Here is a 19197-nt window from a genome sequence, read left to right as displayed (position 1 = left end):
TTCCAATCTGAGTTTAACTCTAGTTTCATGCCACACACATGTAAAATTCTCTCTCTCTCTCACACACACACACAACACAAAAGAGCATTCACTTCCTTCTGCTCTAATGGTAAACCTTCACAGGTCTCTAATTGTCCCAAGCAATACATCATACTCACTTGCCACATCTGAAATATTCATTCCATGTTAATGAGGCATTGCTACCTGAATAGACACACATGCAAGCAAACACACTCATGCACGCATGCAGCAGAGTGTGAGACTGACTGGGATTCACCATTCCTGTGAGGGAACCTTCGTAATGACGTTGTGATGCAGTTAAATCTTATTTCTGTTAATTTGTAGCACTCAGACTTGCCAATGCTTGACCAATAGGAACAAAGGAGGTGTAGTGTGATTGTCAGGAAAGGCAAGACTGTTTTCTGCAACAGGACTTTAATATGATGTGTTTGTTTTTGTCTTGCTGTATTTCTGTTGGAGTGAACAAACACTTTAAATATGCAAAGTCATGAAAAGCACTGACAATATGCCAGGGGCTCTTCAGATTGTACGCAGGCAAAGCATTGTGGGTTGCTTAACACAATAATGAAAGTTGGAATACACTGGCAACATCCCTACATGCTAAGTTATAGTGTTTAAAGAGGGGGTATAATGCTTTCCCAATATTCTAAACATGGATACAAAGTAACAATGCTGGATTTTCATGCTAAAGGTATGCTAATTTTCAAAACACTATTTATCACTAGTCGAAAAAATGCTGAATTAGTGTGTGAGCTTCCCTAAATGGTCTTTTCTAAAGAAAGTACGAGATCTTCACAAGATCAAAATGAGACTTGGTGAAATGATGAGTTCATCACATAAAAGTCTCATAACTGGCTCATGACATGTTCAAGGGGTGGGCCTCTAATATCAAGGTCTGACCCCTACAGACCTGCAGATGCCTTGCCATTTCAAAGAATGGGGGTTTTTGAGTGGGGAGCCTTAAAGAGACAGCCACTAAAATGAAGTGTTTCAGGCAGAGGCTGAAATAAAGGTTTCTAAAACACTACTGAGAGAAAAAATGATTTTTTTTTTGGTGCTATAAGTCATGTAAAGCTACTACAGGAGCACTATAGAGACTGTATGGTCTTTGGAGCAGCAAGCCTTAAAAAGGCAGCAACTTAAAGAGAGAGGCTGGTGAAACATATAATCTTTGGTTCTCCTCTTTACCCTCTTTAACATGTGCCTTAGCTGAGATTAAGATCAAAAATATATACCTGGTATAACTGTGGCTGAAGATCATTTTGGGAACAAATACTAAAACACCAAAGGGATTGGCCTCAAACAAGCTCTTGGCCTGGCCAATCAGAATGAAGGCAGTTTGTTGAGCACAAAGCTGAAAAGAGACAGCAGCTGAATGAAGTATCAGAATCAGAGACAGGGGCCGATAAAAGGGTTTTCACTGGAGGGCTGCCAGGAGGCACTAGGGGGGCCTCAAAAAATTGGAGGAATGGTAAGAAATAGAAAGTGGTGGTTTTTATAACAATTTGTCCTGAACATGTAACACCTAAAGTGCCATAATCGAGGCATTTTTTTAATAATTTATTATTCTTAACAAATGTAATAATTATTGAAAAGTGAATAAATGTTATCAAATACATTCTTAAAGTTGAAATTTCTTTTCACATTTTGCAGCATTTTCTGTTGGTTTCCAAAGGGGGTCCCCAACCAAAAGCAAATGCTGTTTGGGGGGCCTAGGTATGGTAAAGTTTGGGTTACCATGATGGGCTAATTGGCCTTGTCACAGAAGACACTTAAATTCAAAACAACTATCAGGCCAGTTTAACAAGCTGCTCATAGTTCCCAATCTAAAAAGACAAATATGCCAGAAAAGAACAGATACTAGTAAAATTTGATTCAAAAGACAAGTTTTTGAAAAAATTACCCTGTGCCCTGGAAAGTACTGCAGCAGTTGTCAACATTTAGTTCATGGGGCAACTTGTTAGAGCTCGTGAACATGTTTTTCCCTTCATCTGACAAGTGTCTTTGTTTCCAAATTGACTCGCAGGTAGAGACAGAAACTTCAGCCTCTGTGGTTCATTAGTATGCTGCTGCATGTCATGGTCAAATGAGAATAGATGAACTGGTATCACAGAGAGCCGTTAACATCCTCAGGCATTACTCAGGCTTTGCGATCTCATCATGAAATGTATATTAATGAGAAGTGCCAAATTTGAAATGAACTGTGACCTTTCCTTTTCCATTTCCCCTTTAGATCCCGGTCATGACGGGGGCCTTCATGGACTCGTCGCCCAATGATGACTACAGTGGCGAGCACTCGCTCTTTAACTCCTCGGCCAGTGTCCACGCTGCTGCCTCAGCTGCATCAGTTCATGGACAGCCGGATGAGTCGCAGTCCATGTCCAGTGATGCCATCTGGCTCTGGATTGCAATAATTGCCACCATTGGAAACATTGTCGTTGTTGGTGTTGTCTACGCCTGCACTTTCTGATGAACATGTGCTAACGAAGAGAAATGCACCGACATGTTGTGCTTTTCTCAGATTTCTGGACCCAGGAGTGAGGCCAGGCTTTGTAAAAAAACATGCAAACTCTTTCTCTGTGTCTCTCTTTCTCCCTCTTTCTTTCACACCTGGCTTTAGATCAGTTTTGGCCCCTGAGGGTGTGGAAGTTGTGAAACTAGACAATGACATATAGACTCCTATACTTCATCAGAGGGAGAGACCGAGCCTTGGCCGCATTTGTTGGCACCAAATGTTTTTGGCTGCTACAAATGGAAGTTCAGTAAGAGGCTTTTGTGTACAACAGCTCTTTAGTTAAAAACAGAAACATGAAACCTGGACCCTGAAGCAAGAATCAAACAAACTTTGTGTGTGTGTGTTTTTTTTCCCAGCTTAAGTTTGTTTCCGTGTTTCTCCTCAGACAACACCATCACTTGTAATGCAGAGACGGGAAGGGAGATTAAATGGGGCTTAAGATTCGGGTTGATCCAGGCCATCTTCAACCATCACCAGATAGTTTCAAAGCAATTCAGGGCAGAGCTGTTTAATTATGTGGCTGAAGAGAGATGGTGAATGTTAAAAGATTTACAAAGTGCTGGGATTATTTTCATATGAGACAGGTCTGAGCTTGACAAAGATAGAGCTCATTTAAGGACTAATCTGTGAATGAACATGGTACGGACACTGACACTTGAGGTATCTGTTGTGTTTCTTTACAATTTGATCATCAGGAAAGCTCTGACTATCATATAATCCATTAAAGAAGACACTTTCTGTAGAGCTGTATCGACTAGGGGGAAGAATTTATAGTAAGATGTGTGATGAAAAACTAAGTCAACCAGTTGAAACTAATGGATTTTGTTGTCACCAGGGATTAAATCATAGTCTGTTCAGCTCTGTTTAGACATTATTTACACATTATTACTTTATACAATTAAAGCACAAACAGAATCCCAAGCCTACTTTCCTCTCCATACCTGATTACCGTTTATGGCTTCTTTTTTTTTCAAAGTGCAGCTTTTTGAAGTGTTTTAAGATAAGACAAGATCCACTTTATCAATCCCGAAGAAAAAATGTTACCAGAGTGCAAAATACCAAAATTTGTAGAGGTAAATACAAAAGTAAAAATTGTTAGTAAGTAAAGAACAAGATATAAGTTTATCACGTTGATATGTCCCAATCTGTGGGCTGCAGCACTTGAAGGAAGTGGTCTCAATAGCTTGGGGAGAAGGTCTGTTCAATAGGAGATTCCCTGAGCACGTCATACTGTACGCCAGTATCACAAAGCGCCAACCCACTGGCCAACAATCAATAGTTAGCTAGCTAGCTAGCTAATGTGACAAACTACCTTGCATCTGTAGTGTTACGAAACTAACCAAATTCTGTGATAACAAGGAATCAATATGTACTTCTATACCATCCTAAATATTGTATAACCACTTTTTTTCCCAATGAACATGCAAAGAATTATGGGATGTCAAGCCATTAAGGTGCACCTGTTCTTCTGCAGATGAGGAAAGGCACATTTTTTTTGGCTGCATTTAGAGGAACCTTGGGAACAGGACTGCCCTCAATCTGCAACATCGCCACATTCAGTCTTAAAAAGCAGCTTTCAAACACTGCAGCCCTCGAATCGAGACGCAGATTTTAAATTGTTAGTGACAGAAGCTGTGAGATGCTGCTGTTTCAGAAGTGTACAGGCATATATGTAAAGCACATGCTATTGTTTGTGTGGAAAGGATGCCTTATTTTTAAATGAGATTTTGATTTGAAGCTGCCCCCCCCCCCCCCCCCCCCTCTAAATTCGTCTCTGTTCACTAAATTAGTTTCCTGTTGTAGCAGAATCTGGAGGCAGCTGTCTCCATGGCAACTAATCCCCCCCCTAATTGGGAGCAATGACTTCTACTCTGAGACTCAGGCATTAACCACAACACCGCTTTTATACATGTTGCATCCGCTAACCTATGAATGTGATTTGTGCTTGGCTTACACTGTTTGAAGCAACTATAGGAGTACTAAATGATGTTTATCTAATGCCTTTATTAATATGAGGTCAGAAGCAATTTATTCATTTATTTATTTATTTATTTATTTGTAAATTTATCATATTTTCTTTATTTCTCCTTGGATTTAAAAAGTGATATAAATGTGTTCTAGGATGATTTAGGCAGAGCTGCCCTGTATATACAATATATTAAAAATCCATACGTCAGTTACAGATGAAGCTCACTGTATAAGCTTTACTCATAGAGAAACACACTCATCTCCATTATTAGGATTTTAAGTGCTCAAAGAACTTCTCAATCTGATATTTTTAATAACTGGTCAATGTAAAAATACTGTATGTAGACATGTTGTAATCCACATACACAATGCTTCTTTTGTAAAGATAGATCCTATTAAAATTTCTGTATGAATGCATGTTGTTTTTCTCTTTTGCCAAACCTTTCCATAGAGACCTGCCCACAAGACCTGACTGTCAAATGAAGACTGATTCACTGGACACATTCTCGGTGAAACACAAACTTTTTTGGCTTTTGTACACGGTGCTTGATCATGCACGAAGGTGTTTCAGCTCCATCTCTCTCCACTTGAATCACCTGGCGTTGCTCCTGGTGTAGCCGGCCCGCTGACAGTCAACAACAGTCGCTGCTAAGCATTCAAGTGAGATTGATGCTTAGCTGAAATAGTGCCATCTGTCATTCTGACACAGGTACAAGTTGTTCTGAAGCCATCTGGATTCACTCCTCTGTTGATCCCAGCAACCCTCCTTCCCCTTCTGTCGTGTGCAAGAAGTTGCAATGTTTCCGTACAGAAATACTGTTATAAAATATGGAGTTAAACAAAACACCCTATTTTACCTTTAGACTTCAAAATACTTTTTTTGTGTGGGTCACATAATTCATGTACTTAACGGTGAGAATTCTTGATCATATCAGTCCAAATCAATTAAGGAAGTTCACTTTTTAACTATTTGGGTTCAGGCAAAATTATGAAATTACTGTTGTTTTGCTTAATGGAGGCTGCCGTTCACTTCAATAGATGTCAATTCTGTTTTTTAACAGGAAGGGTTGGGGGAAAGTAGTGCACTGATGAACTGACCCTTTAGGTGGCAGCGGTGCTCCCTTTGGATGACAAATCAGCATCAATTATGAGAAGAAGATGAGAGAAGACCAAGAAAATGGTGAAATGTAGCAAGTCGGACAAGTTCAGGTAGATCATGCTCAAACAGAGAATTGTCACAATCGCGAGAAAAGTTGATGGACATCATTTAGACTGGTACCGCCCTTGACCGATCCGCGGGTCAATTGGTACCGGGCCGCACACAAAAAAAACTCAACCTAAATTGTTTCAGGTTTATTTTGATGTTTTATTTTGAAAAATGACCTGGATTTTCTCTGTCATACCCATCCATGACTCATTCTTGTCACCAAATCTCCACGCTAGAAAAATGGACAAAAAAACAAACATCTTTGGAAAGTTTCTTTTGGCAGGGTAAAAGAGCCAGTGAGGAGACAGAAGAAGAGTCGGTCCGTGACAATACTGTCTGACATTAAACAGGTCCATGGTGCAAAACAGGTTGGGGACCACTGATTTAGAGAATCAAAGAATGGAGCTCTGGAGACAAGCGCAAAAAAAAACAAAAAAGATTCAAAGCTTGCTTTTTCTGTTTTTTTTTTTTTTTTTTTTGGTCAAACAGGTATTTTTTTTAGTAAAATCAGCATACGCTCTACTGCTGATTACTGAAGAAAGAAAAAGATGATTTTTTTTTTTTTTTTTAGGGAATAGAGTCCAACTTTTCTATTGGTAGTCTTGTGTTTACATATCACTTAACACAATATTCACTGGGTCTTAAAGCTCAATCAGACGGCTCTAAAACAGCCGGCAGTGAGTTTATAATAATTACCCATCTATGTGTAACTGTCACATCCAGAATAGCTTGTATCCAGAGGAATTTTGTTGCATACCCACCTGGGTCAAAGGTGAAATCTTGTCAAAACCATTCAGAAATCTCAGTCATAACCCAAAAACAATAATGACAAACTTTTAAATCACCTTCCAGACTAAATCCTCACTTTAAAAACATGACAAGACGGCTTGGTTTGATGTTCCAGATAATCAATAGGCCGTGCTGATCTGTCACAGCTTTTGAGAGCTGTTGGTAAATTAAGCTGCACCAAAAAAAAAAAAAGAAAATTCACATTGATCCTGCTGCTTGTTATGACTTTTCTGACACAATCACAGAGAAGTCTCCTGGGTGTCTGAATGAACTGAATCCAAAAGAGGAGGGAGTTTCCCACAGAGAGCAGGAGAAAATGGATCACCACTGACCCTGTCTATGCTAATCTATGCTAATGAATGCTAATTATGAGATTTTCAGGGGATGATTTGAGAGAAATATACCTCGTCTATGATGTAATTTTGACTGCAAGTCAATGCATGACAATGTCGTTAACTTGAAAGCAGTCTGAGATTAATTGGTCTGAAAGTATGTGGAAAGGAGTGGAGGTCATAAAGAGGGGATGTCTGGCTCTTCCTGTGTTTCCCCCAGGGGCTAAGAAGATGTAACACTTCAGCCAAACCCGTCCAGTTCAGAGTGACAGCTGGGTGATGAGGTGCTGGGAGTGCTTATACGTGTCAAGCTGCTGCTGCACATTTTGTCTAAGTGTCGCTCCACGGACACAGATTGAGTCTATACTCATCCTCAGCTTTAACAAGAACTTCACGTTCTCGTTGATGGGTCACAATAATGTCCTTCATTGTGATGCAACAGCGCACTAGAAGGTGGGGATGATAAATACAGCTGCTGAGATTTCAACCTCACAGTTTACACTAACACAAAAATAAAATGATCTGTTCAGGACGTATGTTCTGTTGCATAAAATACTGATGATAATAATAACAATAATAATAATAACAATAATAATAATACTAATAATAATAATACATTAAAGTAATAAATAATAGATAAAAGCAATTTCCCCCCTGGGATTAATAAACTATTTCTGATTCTGATTGAAACACTAAAGCCCCACCTTCAACGCCACACAGCGCTGCCCTTCGCCACCTTTTAGGCTTACATTACTTTCAAACACACGTAAACCAAAACCTCACATTGAAAACAGGATGTTTTATTGTTATTATTATTATTATTATTATTATTATTATTATTATTATTATTATTATTAATAACAATAATAATTATAATAATAATAACAATAATAATAATATTTTCTTTATTGATCATTGAGTATAAAACCACCATTTTCATGAGAGTAAGGCGACAACGTACATTTTCAACATCTAAACAAGTGCTGGGGGATGATAGATTAAAAAGAAGTATAAAATACCAGCTGCTAAAATGAATTAATGTCGTTTTTGAATTCCCTGTAAAAAATAATGAATAGCAAAACACTAAATGTTTTTCTTCAGAGAATTTACATTTATGAACATATTTTTATTTAATAATGTATAGATTTACAAAGAACCGTTTTCCTCTGTATATTACTTGAAAAGAGCCCAAACAACACATTTTTACACATTAAAACAAAATATTCTTGAATTATTTATTCTTTCTTATCTTTGAAATACAGTCACATAGTTGTTGCCAGAAATCCTTCACATCTGGATAAATCAGGACTCCTTCTGGAATTCTGCCATGTCCATCACCTTCGGTGTTCACATGCCGTCACAAGGTATCTTGGAATACTTGACGCCACGAAGGATTCACTGAATCCGTCCTTTGTTGAACCTGAAAAAGAGGCCGGATTTGTCGACCGCATTTGGAGGAGCCTTTGAAATGGGACAGCCTTGGATGCACCGCTGTGACGTAATTGGTCTCCAAATTCAGCCTCCGTGGGCTGCAGCCCCTGAGTTGGGACACAGCTTTAGTCTGGCACCCCAATGGAAGGATCTCAAAAAGTGGGATGGCTCGTCTCAGTTATTTGGAGTTCCGTCCCGGTATTAGTCAGTGGAAACTCCATAAAAGTGGAGCACCAAGACGAACCTAACTGAACATTGCTTGGTGAAAACATGGCTTTGATTAGAGTAAAACTTGCATGGAGTTGCTCTGTCCAGCCTCCTGGTCAAATACAGAACCCTGTTTCATTTGTTCATTTGTTTTTTGCTACCAAGGGGAGAAACAGAGAAATTGGCACACCCCTTGGGGATGTAGGAACCAAGAAAAGTTGACAGTGTGAAAGTCTGCAACATAAATATCCCATTAAGGAGTTCCACTAAAAGTTGTTTTATTCACAATTACTTCTTCGAAGCTGTTTATCACACCTAACACTGGCTGCACAGGGATTACTGAGAACATAAGAGACATATCTAATCAATGACAGGGTGATAATAAGCAATGATTCCCAGACAAAATAAGAAGGCCCAAACTCTTGTAATGTTTTTAGTATGACTTGAGTTGTTCTCATATAATCCTTTCATCACAGCCTTTTTAAAGGCCCTATCCAGAAAGCTCGTGTTTTCAAGGTAAAAGACTCTGTTTTCCCATGAGCATCATCACTCATTTTCATAAGGCCTGAATCCAATGACATGTTACTTCCTGACATCTCCTAATAGTAATATAATATGTATAGTATTATTGAAGTAGTGGTGATAGAAGCTGGAGTGTGAACGTGTGTGTAGCAGGGAGCTGAGGAGAAAAATTGAATTGTTATCCTAAAGTGAGCAAGCTTACTGCAGCACAACTGAAGAAGGATAATGGAAATGCACACGTTTTCTGCAGGTTAATGTTAATTAGTTTTCTGGCTCAAAGGTTTAGGTTCTCATCCCGGTCAATAATGAGCTTTGATCACACTGCTTCCTGCTCAAGACAACTTTCCCAGAAGAAGACAGCGTGCTTTTTCTCAACAGATCAACAGCCTCCCTCCACTCAATAACATGTGTCAAGGGCTGATTTAATGTGTCAGAGCATGTTGTAAATTATGCAGTCTTTGCAAACATGTAATGGACTTTGACGTTGTAATGATGAATGTCTTTGATGGTTTTCAGTGCATGGTCCACTGATTGTGAGAAACTGACAGCTGCCAACACACTAACAGAAGTGACATTGTGTGACTGCCTCTTAATAACACATCAGAGGGCTTTAAAGTGGTTGTGAAAAAAATAATAGATACAGGATGGACTGCTACCATGGCAACAGCCAACTGTAATAGATTGAGCACCACCTTTGGCTCTAGGAAGTCATTTGTGGAGCTTATTTTTGCTTGTTTCTTCTTTTTGTTTCTTTCCTCCTGTCTACCTTTCACACCCACAAATACTCCCACAAGTGCAAGCTTCTAAAGATGCCACTCATCACAGTTGAGTGTTAAAATGAATCATCAAATATCTCCTTAAATCTAATATTGCTAAATGAGAAGCTCAAAGTACCACCTCCATCTTTGACTCATCAGAGCAATTAAACAAGATGATGTTGTATGAGCTGTTTGTGATTTGGTAGCATTAACAATCCAGCAAAAGTTAGCACAGAGCAATGCATCAAATATCTCAAATAGATGAAGGGTAACATAAAAAGAAGAGTCACATGTAACCAGTTTCTGTATTAAGCTTCCTTTTCTACCTTCAATCAGGAGGGATGGTAACCAGCGTACCAAGTGTGACAGGGAACAGAGAGTTTTTAATGCAACCCCTGGAGCTCCACCACCCCCTGATGCTGCTGCAGCCGTGCTCAAGATGCTTCATTACTGAAACTCCATGATGGGAGCTCAGCATCACCCACCATCCACGAGGCAGGAGCCCTATTCTTTTGATTTAGTAATGCTGCTGAGTGGATGACTAGTCTCACTCTCTCTCTCTCACACACACACACACACACACACACACACACACACACACACACACACACACACACACACACACACACACACACACACACACACACACACACAGCCTGACACTTTTCTAGGAGACAGGAGGACAGATAAGCATCCGTCTTTTCCTGTCATCTCATACCGAAAACATCCTTCGAAAAGAAAGAAGGGATTTATGGGGAAGATGCCCTTTGAAGAAGACTGATTCAATGCTGCCCGTTTGTGTGAGATGGATTTCTAAACCTTTTAGAAACCTTTGATAATTATTACAGAAAAACTTCTTGTGAATTCAACTTAAGTGTCATTGTTGGCAGCATTTCTCTCTGGTTTCTCCGTGTCCTCTCTTGTTTTGCATGCGGCCCCTCTCTGTGTGAATATGTCAGTGTGGTTTAGGGCGTGGCTCCCAGGTTCCAGCTGCTCATTCTCCACACATGAGCCCCATCTCATCCTCCAACCCTCAACAGTATTTTGCTCAGGTTTCTCCTTTCAGAGATGCGGTATCGTCCCCCTGACTCCACCTCTTCCACCTGTGCAGAAGGACAGCTCAGTTTTAACATGACAATCCTTGAATTACACTGTAGGCTTCATAGTATCTGTGACATCACCCATCTGTTTGTGATAAAGAGCTTTGAAAGCCTTTGTTATATTAAGTCATATTAAAAATGAAGCAAACTGTGAGGCTCCTCTCCAACAGCTACAGGGTGCCTGCCTTTGTGTCAGGTGAGCTGTGCCTTTGACGGGACAAGCTCATGATATAAACATTATCTTAACCACTGAGTTATAAAAACATTAACCTTTATAATGCGTGCCAATGGAGAAATAAGCGACCCATAATTGAGATGTTTTTTTCAAACAGGCTGTAAATATGTTTTCTAATGCTATAAAAATTGTCTTATTTTTCTTTAGTCTGTGGTTTACTGTACTTTTGGCCGGCCTTTAATGGACACTTGATGAACTGCAGTTTTTTGAACTTCCTCACAGTTGGAAGTTGCCGCCTACATACAGATTATGTATAGATAGATAGATAGATAGATAGATAGATAGATAGATAGATAGATAGATAGATAGATAGGTAGATAGATAGGTAGATAGATAGGTAGATAGATAGATAGATAGATAGATAGATAGATAGATAGATAGATAGATAGATAGATAGATAGATAGATAGATAGATAGATAGATAGATAGATAAAATACTTTATTCATCCCAGAAGGGAAATTCATGTAGTTTGGGCTCATCTTCCAAAGATTAAAGAATTAAAAACTCTGATGGCTGCAGGGAGGAACGATCTTCTGTATCTCTCAGTCCTGCAGAGCAGAGAGGTGAGTCGTCCACTGCTGCTGTTTCTCTGGTCAAGGATGATGTGAAGTGGGTGATCAGTGTGATGAATGATGGCCTCCACTTTCTTCAGTGTATACCTTTCCATCACAGCCTCCAGTGAGTCCAAACTGAATCCAACCACAGAGCTAGCTCTCTTCACCAGTTTTTCCAGTCGCCTCTTGTCCTTCTGCTTTAAACTGTTTCCCCAGCAGACTGCACCATAAAACAAAGCACTGGCTACCACAGACTGATAAAACATCAGCAGCAGCTTTCCACAGACATCAATTGATCTGAGCTTCCTTAAGAAAAAGAGACTTGTTGTCCAGATGTACACAAGATATTTGTAGGTTGGCACCACCTCCACGTCCACCCCATGGATGTTAACTGGCTGATGGCAGAGCCCAGATCTTCGGAAATCCACAATCATTTCCTTTGTTTTTGAGGTGTTCAGTAGGAGACAATTTCTATGACTCCAGTCACAGAAAGCCTTTATCAGATCCCTGTATTCAGATTCCTGTCCATTTTGGATACACGCCACAATAGCAGTGTCATCGGAGTATTTTTGAATGTGACAGGACTCAGGACTATAAATGTTATATTCCACTGTATGATTTTAGTGTAAAGATGAATCAGCCAGTCTATTAAATTTACAGTAACTTTTTAAGCCCAGATACAAAGACAAATATTAGCCTGGCTGAAACCGTGTCATTAGATATGGCTGAATTATGTTTGTGTAAAATAAACAACTTATTTATGCAAATTTTAAGTTGTGGTAATATTTTTATGTTTTTTTTAATGTATTTATTGGGTCAGAGGTGGGCCAATAAATAAGGATCCTGGTGGCGTAATGATGTGGGGGAAATTTTCTTGGCTCACTTTGGGCCCCTTAGTACCAACTGAGCATGGTTTAAAGTCCACAGCCTACCTGAGTGTTGTTGCTGACCATGTCCATCCCTTTATGAGCACAGTGTACCCATCTTCTGATGGCTACTTCCAGCAGGATAATGCTCCATGTCATGAAGCTGGAATCATCTCAGACTGGTTTCTTCAACATGACAATGAGTTCCCTGTACTCAAATGGTCTCCACAGTCCCCAGATCTCAATCCAATAGAGCACCTTTGGGATGTGGTGGAATGGGAGATTCTCATCATGGATGTTCAGATGACAAATCTGCAGCAACTGTGTGATGCCATCATGTCAATATGGACCAAACTCTCTGAGGAATGTTTCCAGTACCTTGTTGAATCTATGCCACCAAGGATTAAGTCATTCTGAAGGCAAAAGGGGGTCCAAAGTTGTCCCATCAGAGGTAGGAATCATAGATATTGGTGTGTTTGATAACTAAGATTCCAGACTGAGGCAGTTAAAGGTTTTATGAACACCACGCCCTTTAGGATTATTTGGAAAAATAATCAGTTACGATGAGCCCCAAACCAGGTCATAACCCTTGATCACCGATGGAGGCAAATTGGACCCCAAATCTGGCTTAAGATTCTTTGTGGCAGACAAACCCCTCTACTTATAGATCTCAGAGCAAATTGGATGTTTGATCCTTAAGTAGGAAACAAAATGAGAAAAGTTAAAGCTTAGTCTTTCAGATGAGTTGTGTCCTGAGAATACGCCTCCCACATCACACCACACTGACTGGACATCAGCATGCAGAACATACTGCCTGTCACCATGGAGACTGACATGTGTCACTCCAGCTGCACCCATCAGCCGTACCATTTCCCTGGTTGACGGCCAAATATAAAGTTGAAACCACTCGGGAGGGCTAATAGAAGAGCCATTGAACAGGAAGCTGGATGAGTAAAGAGACAGACGCTTGGACTGACAGAAGATGACAGGATGAGTGAGAGGAGGAAAAATAGGAGAGAATGAAGAGGGAAAGGATCAGTGTTAGGCGTGGAAACCTCTGTCTATTTCTCTGTGTGGTGATGACTGTGTGACAGGTGTTCTCTCAGTCAGGCAGAGATTGATTAATGTGGATCTGTTATACCTGAAGCACTCAGGCACATTGGTTGCAGAGACTGTTTCCTGTTTTTTTAACACCAGATTTAGAATTCTTGACACCTGAGAGGAAATTTCTGTGTAACTCCTGTGCTTTAAGCAATTTCAAGTAGCAAAGTACACATGTGAGAGTACACTCAAAAAAGGAACTTTGGTGTTTGTTCAATCAGCATAAATAAAACATGTAGCTTCTACTAGATTATTTCATGTTCAGTGATTAAACATGATTAAATCATGTTGTTTCAGCATGATGTGCAAAATTGTTAAAACAACAAGATCACTTTATGTTAACTCAACCTAATTGGTTTAGGTAGGAATCCTATCTGCAACACCTCTCCAGAGCAGGAGGTGGCAGTAATGTGCAATAGGCCCTATTCATCAGAGAGCAGAGCCAGAGGATAACCTGAACTGTAAAAATCTGTCAATCAGTTGAAGTGATGTAATTTTTTGAATCAATCCATCTCAATATTTAAGTTAAGGTTTCCAATGTATTTTTGTGGATCATATCAATTTGAAATTCTGTATTTCTACAACTAATAAAAAGAAGTAGTTGGAGCAACTTAAATGAATTGCTTCAATTGGTCACACCTAAATAAATTAAGTTCTTTGAAATGAAATTAATAAGTTTTATCAACCCAACTTAATAGGTTAAATAAATTAAATATTTTAATTCTTCTCAAATCAATATTTTGCATCGATCCAGCTCAAAGTTTTAAGTTGTTTCAACTCAATAATCTGCAAAACCTAAAAGGAAAAACCGTGGGTGAGGAGGGAACACTGTGGATATGAGACTCTGATGCACATTAAGATACCACGCAGGGACAGTGTGTCTGTGCTCCATGGCATAGACCAGCTGCCTGTCTGTGGGACAGTGTGCTAGCTGGCTGGCTGTCGAAGTGTCTGGCTGGCTGGCTGTCTGTGCTACACAGCATAGGCTGCTTGGCTGTGCCCCATGGCATTGGCTACTTGGCTCTGCTCCACGGCATAGGCTGCTTGTCCTGGCTGCCTGGCTGTCTGTGCTCCATGACAGTGAGGGCTCCAATTAAAATACTCTCAGTAGTGGTGACATGAATATAACTGAAGACAAAACCCAGTTTGTCATTTCTGATCATAATTTTAGCCCATCAACACATCTCATTTATTAACAGATAAAATATTAAACATGCTAAAAAGTACACGGTCCATGACACAGGGCACAGACAGCAAGTCCATGCAATGTGAAGCACAGAAAGCTTGTGCCCTTGGCAGGTTAACATCTTAATGTACAGCGGGGTCTTATATCCACTGCATTCCCTCCTCACTCACGGTTTATTGCAAAAGGTTTATTGCAGTCAAGGCAACACAATACAATTTAGTTCGATGAACATGGGTTTAGTTGTGAACTCTTAGAAAATTTGAGTAAAATCTACTATGTGTATTTGAGTTACAACAACAAACGTTTTTAATTTGAAATAACTTCAATATAACATGTACATTAGGATTAAATAAATTATCTAGATCTAGATAAAGATATTGCGTGCAACTGCTAAAATTAATAAAATTGGGTAAATTCAACAAAACATTTTTTTCAGTGTACTGAGCAGTAAACATAGGTTTAAAATGTCTATCAAATAGAGGATTAGCATGTCCAACAAGAATGTGGATTCTTAATCTATTTGTGCTGTCATGTACACATCTGATTTCAAAAGAGTTTGACTACACTTTCAAATCATTTATATTTTATTTCTATATATTTATTTATTTTTTCCCAGGCTCAATGCAGTTTTTGTTTTCTCCAGCAGAGGGCTCCATAGTAAACATATCCAAACTGTGTACAAGGATGAAGATAACATGCAGAGCTTGAATCAACTTTGAGAGCAGACCAGGGTTTTTTCCAAGACACACAATCTGTTGTTTCATTTCATGTGAATTTTGAGAGACGGAAATTATCATAAAAAAATATCATGCCTTTGTTTTGTTTTCCATTCTAAAAGATTTCTGAAAGATTCCCATTTTGGACAGAGGAGATGATAGCGACGCACAGTCTCTTCCCTGTAAGTATCACTGAACTGTCACAAACCATCCTGTGAAACAAGCCGTTGTCTCTTTTTGCCCCTCAGAGGCTTCTGTGGCGATGTTCTCTGCCAGTCTGCATCAGAGGGAAAAGAGACTCTGTGACGCTGACTAAGACAAAAAATGCCTGTCTTGTCTTCACATTTTTTATCTGTCATCACTTGAATCCTTGAAAATTTCCTACACTACTATCTTACTTTCAAATGCTTAAGAAAGAAATTCCCTCTTGTCTTTTCACATGAGTCACACGTGTGCCTGGCTGGTCAGTGCAGAGGTCATTAGTCACCACAGTTGATTGTGTTACCACAAATAGGGCAGAGCTACAGGTTAAGTATGACAGCTTTGTATTTAAATTGTCAGTGATGTGTTTTGATTTCTGACTTTTGAAATATGTTCATCATGTCATGTTTGAGATTTGTTTCAGGGGGATTTTAACTGTTTTCCCTTATCCCTGATGGTTTATTCCAGTTAGTGCTGGAACCAAGGTGAGCAGGCAGACTTTAACTATTGGCACTGTTAAAAATCTTTTTAAAAGCAAACTTAAAACTTACCTTTTTAGTCTGGCCTTTAACTGAGTTTTATTTATCTATTTATCTAATTATGTTTGGATCTTCCACTTCTTAAAGTCCTAACTTTTAGTTCAATATATATTGATCTTTTTGGTAGCACTTTAGATTACAGCCCGCGTCTTACAGTGTAGTTTCCTCAACTGTAGGGGTAACTCTCACACATGTACCATGACATTTTGCGGTATCTATCGGGTAGTTACGCTCTCGTCTTACAGTGTAAGTCCTGGAGTCTTACAGTGTAGTTTCCCGTGACTTACCATGAACTTATCAAAACAGTGTAATTTTCCTGGACATATGCTCTAACTATGCAAACCTTGATGTATCACTTCCTCATCAGCATGGATAAAGATTATGTAGACCAATGATAAAGTTAAAAGCTGTAATGTATTGATGAGTTTGGGTTTCACATAATAATGATATTCAGACGTATAAAATATCTTTATTTTTTTATACACACAGAGACCCCACATTGTAATTCTCCTTTTAAGTTACTGATCCATTAAGATCACACTTGTCTTTGCTTACTGGCTAACTATCCAGTATTTTCTGTTATAAATTGCCTCTGTTCTTCGTTGATGTGTTGTAAGCATTTTGTATATAATTTTATTCAGGCAACTTAGAGGGCAGACCAGGGTCCTTAGGATTTTGCATATTCGCGTTCATGCCTTTATGCGGGCAGCCTGGGGTCCTAAAAGTTGTAAAGCCCGAACGGAGATTCCGCGATTGTTTTAAAGCATCTTCAAAACATCTTATAAGTTATCAGTGATGCATTCTTGAGGAAGTAAGTACTTCAATAGCTTACAAGTTATCTTTAAGGAGTGTTGAGAGGGGAATAAACATTTAGTTTATGTTTGTTTATGTGGCAGGAATTTTGGTTCTTATTTCCCTTACGTTGCACTGCTAATGCTAAACAGCTAGTGGGCGCATCATTAACGTCTGGTAGACACTGTCTTTGATTCACCTTCTGTTATTTATTGTTTCAGATACCATACACTGCCAGCCCTGTTGAGATGCACTACTGATAAGTGGCTGTTGGACGTTGATGTCACACACATTATTCATCCTCTGCGTTCATTCAATCTCCATGCATCCGGCCGTTGGTGTAATGCTGTTTCTAAAAGGATACATAAAAGACTGAACTGTGAACTGTGTATCTGCCTTTACTCTCTGACAGTAGTATCTGTGTGGATAAAGTGTCCAAGCATTATTCATCATAGAAACACAGATGTCAGTAGCTTCAACAGTTCCACTGCAACAACCCAGCACTTTACCTGTAACTACTGGTCAACACCTAGAACTGGACTAGAGTATAAAATGCACACTAGTAGAGGGTAGTTAAACATTAAGTAAAGCCAACAAGTGTGGACTTTATAATCCAGCCCGGTTCCAGGTGTTGACCAGTAGTTACAGGTAAGGTAGTGGGTAGTTACACTGTAAGTAAAGCCAACAAGTGTGCACTTTAAAATCCAGCCCGGTTCCAGATGTTGACCAGTAGTTACAGTAAAGTAGTGGGTAGTTACACAGTAAGTAAAGCCAACAAGTGTGCACTTTAAAATCCAGCCCGGTTCCAGTTGTTAACCAGTAGTTACAGGTAAAGTAGTGGGTTGTCGCAGTGGAAGTACTGGACAGTTAGACAGTAAGCAGATGCAAGTGTTAACTTAATGGCCGGGTTACTCAAAAGGTGAATTACTATGTGGGGTCTCTGTGTGTTTAGAAAAATAAAGTTTTTTTTTTTTTTTTTACATCTGCAAGTCTTGTTATTGTGTGAAACACATACTCATCAATACATTACAGTGTTTAGGTTCATCATTGGTCTACTTTATTCACAATACTGATTGTTAAGAGGAAGTGGCACATTAACAGCAAAAGCATATGCCCAGGAAAATTACACTGTTTTGATAAGTTCATGGTAAGACACGGGAAACTACACTGTAAGACCAGAGCGTAACTACCCGATAGGTACCGCAAAATGTCATGGTACATGTGTAAGAGTTACTCCTACAGTTGAGGAAACTACACTGTAAGACTCCAGGACTTACACTGTAAGACGAGAGCGTAACTACCCGATAGGTACCGCAAAATGTCAAGGTACATGTGTGAGAGTTACCCCTACAGTTGAGGAAACTACACTGTAAGAGACGAGAAACTACACTGTAAGACGCGGGCTGTAATCTAAAGTGCTACCATCTTTTTTTAATGTGTCTTAACCTATTTATCTTCTTATTTACTGCACCGTTATTTTCAGCTTTTTAATTTTTGTTTCTTAAAGTTTTAGTTCTACATCGTTTCTTTTTTACTGCTTTAATCTTGTAATACTTTTTTTATATATATATTATTTGTTTCTTTTAGCTTGGCTGTTTTATTTTCTTACAGTGGGTTTAACATTTTACTTTACCTTCAGTGTCTCCTCAAGAAGGTCTCCAGATAGCGTTTCCACAGTTCCTCAGGTCATCTGCAGAGATTTTAATCAACTGTGTTCACCTCGTGCAGCAGGGGTGTGGGTTGGTGGGTTAGAGGTGGAGGGTTGTACACCGATTCTTTTGCTTTGTTGTGTTTTGTTTTGATTTGTCAAGCACTTTGTGTTGCCACCGTTAAGCATGAAAAGTGCTCTTTAAATAAAGTTTGATTGATTGATTGAACTATTGGGATGTAGGAAGCTAGACTGTTATCCCAGCGTCTCTGCTCTCAGCTTCTCTAATGTTGGATGGAAAACATGGAGCAGCTTGAGGAGACAGTAGCGCTGGTCTTTGATCAGGTTCAGCTCCCTGAATGAAAGCAGAAGCAGCAGACTGAGGTCTTGGTTTTCAGAGCCCTCTGCCCAGTCCAGAGTGAACTTCTGCACTGAGAAAGTTTTTCCAATCCCAGCCACGCCGTTTGCCAGAACCACTCTGATGACTTTCTGTTGCTCAGGTGAGGCT

The 19197-nt window shown here is 39.4% G+C and overlaps 1 protein-coding gene across 1 annotated transcript in view; it reads left to right on the top strand.

Moving 5' to 3' along the window:
• Positions 1–4291, top strand: part of LOC141806070 (uncharacterized protein C14orf132-like) — a 35981-nt gene extending 31690 nt beyond the window's left edge. The window contains exon 2 of the mRNA XM_074691296.1: positions 2255–4291. Coding sequence (XP_074547397.1) covers positions 2255–2491 — 237 coding nt within the window. The 3' untranslated portion in view covers positions 2492–4291. The remainder of the gene's footprint in view (positions 1–2254) is intronic.
• The last annotated feature ends 14906 nt before the right edge of the window (positions 4292–19197 follow it).

Source organism: Halichoeres trimaculatus, unplaced genomic scaffold, assembly GCF_033239565.1.
Source record: "Halichoeres trimaculatus isolate MK-OKI-2021-1 unplaced genomic scaffold, fHalTri1.1 fHalTri1_scaffold_17, whole genome shotgun sequence".
Classification (NCBI taxonomy): Eukaryota; Metazoa; Chordata; class Actinopteri; order Labriformes; family Labridae; genus Halichoeres; species Halichoeres trimaculatus.
The sequence above is the reverse complement of the archived record's forward strand: the minus strand, read 5'-3'. Positions and strand labels throughout refer to the sequence as shown.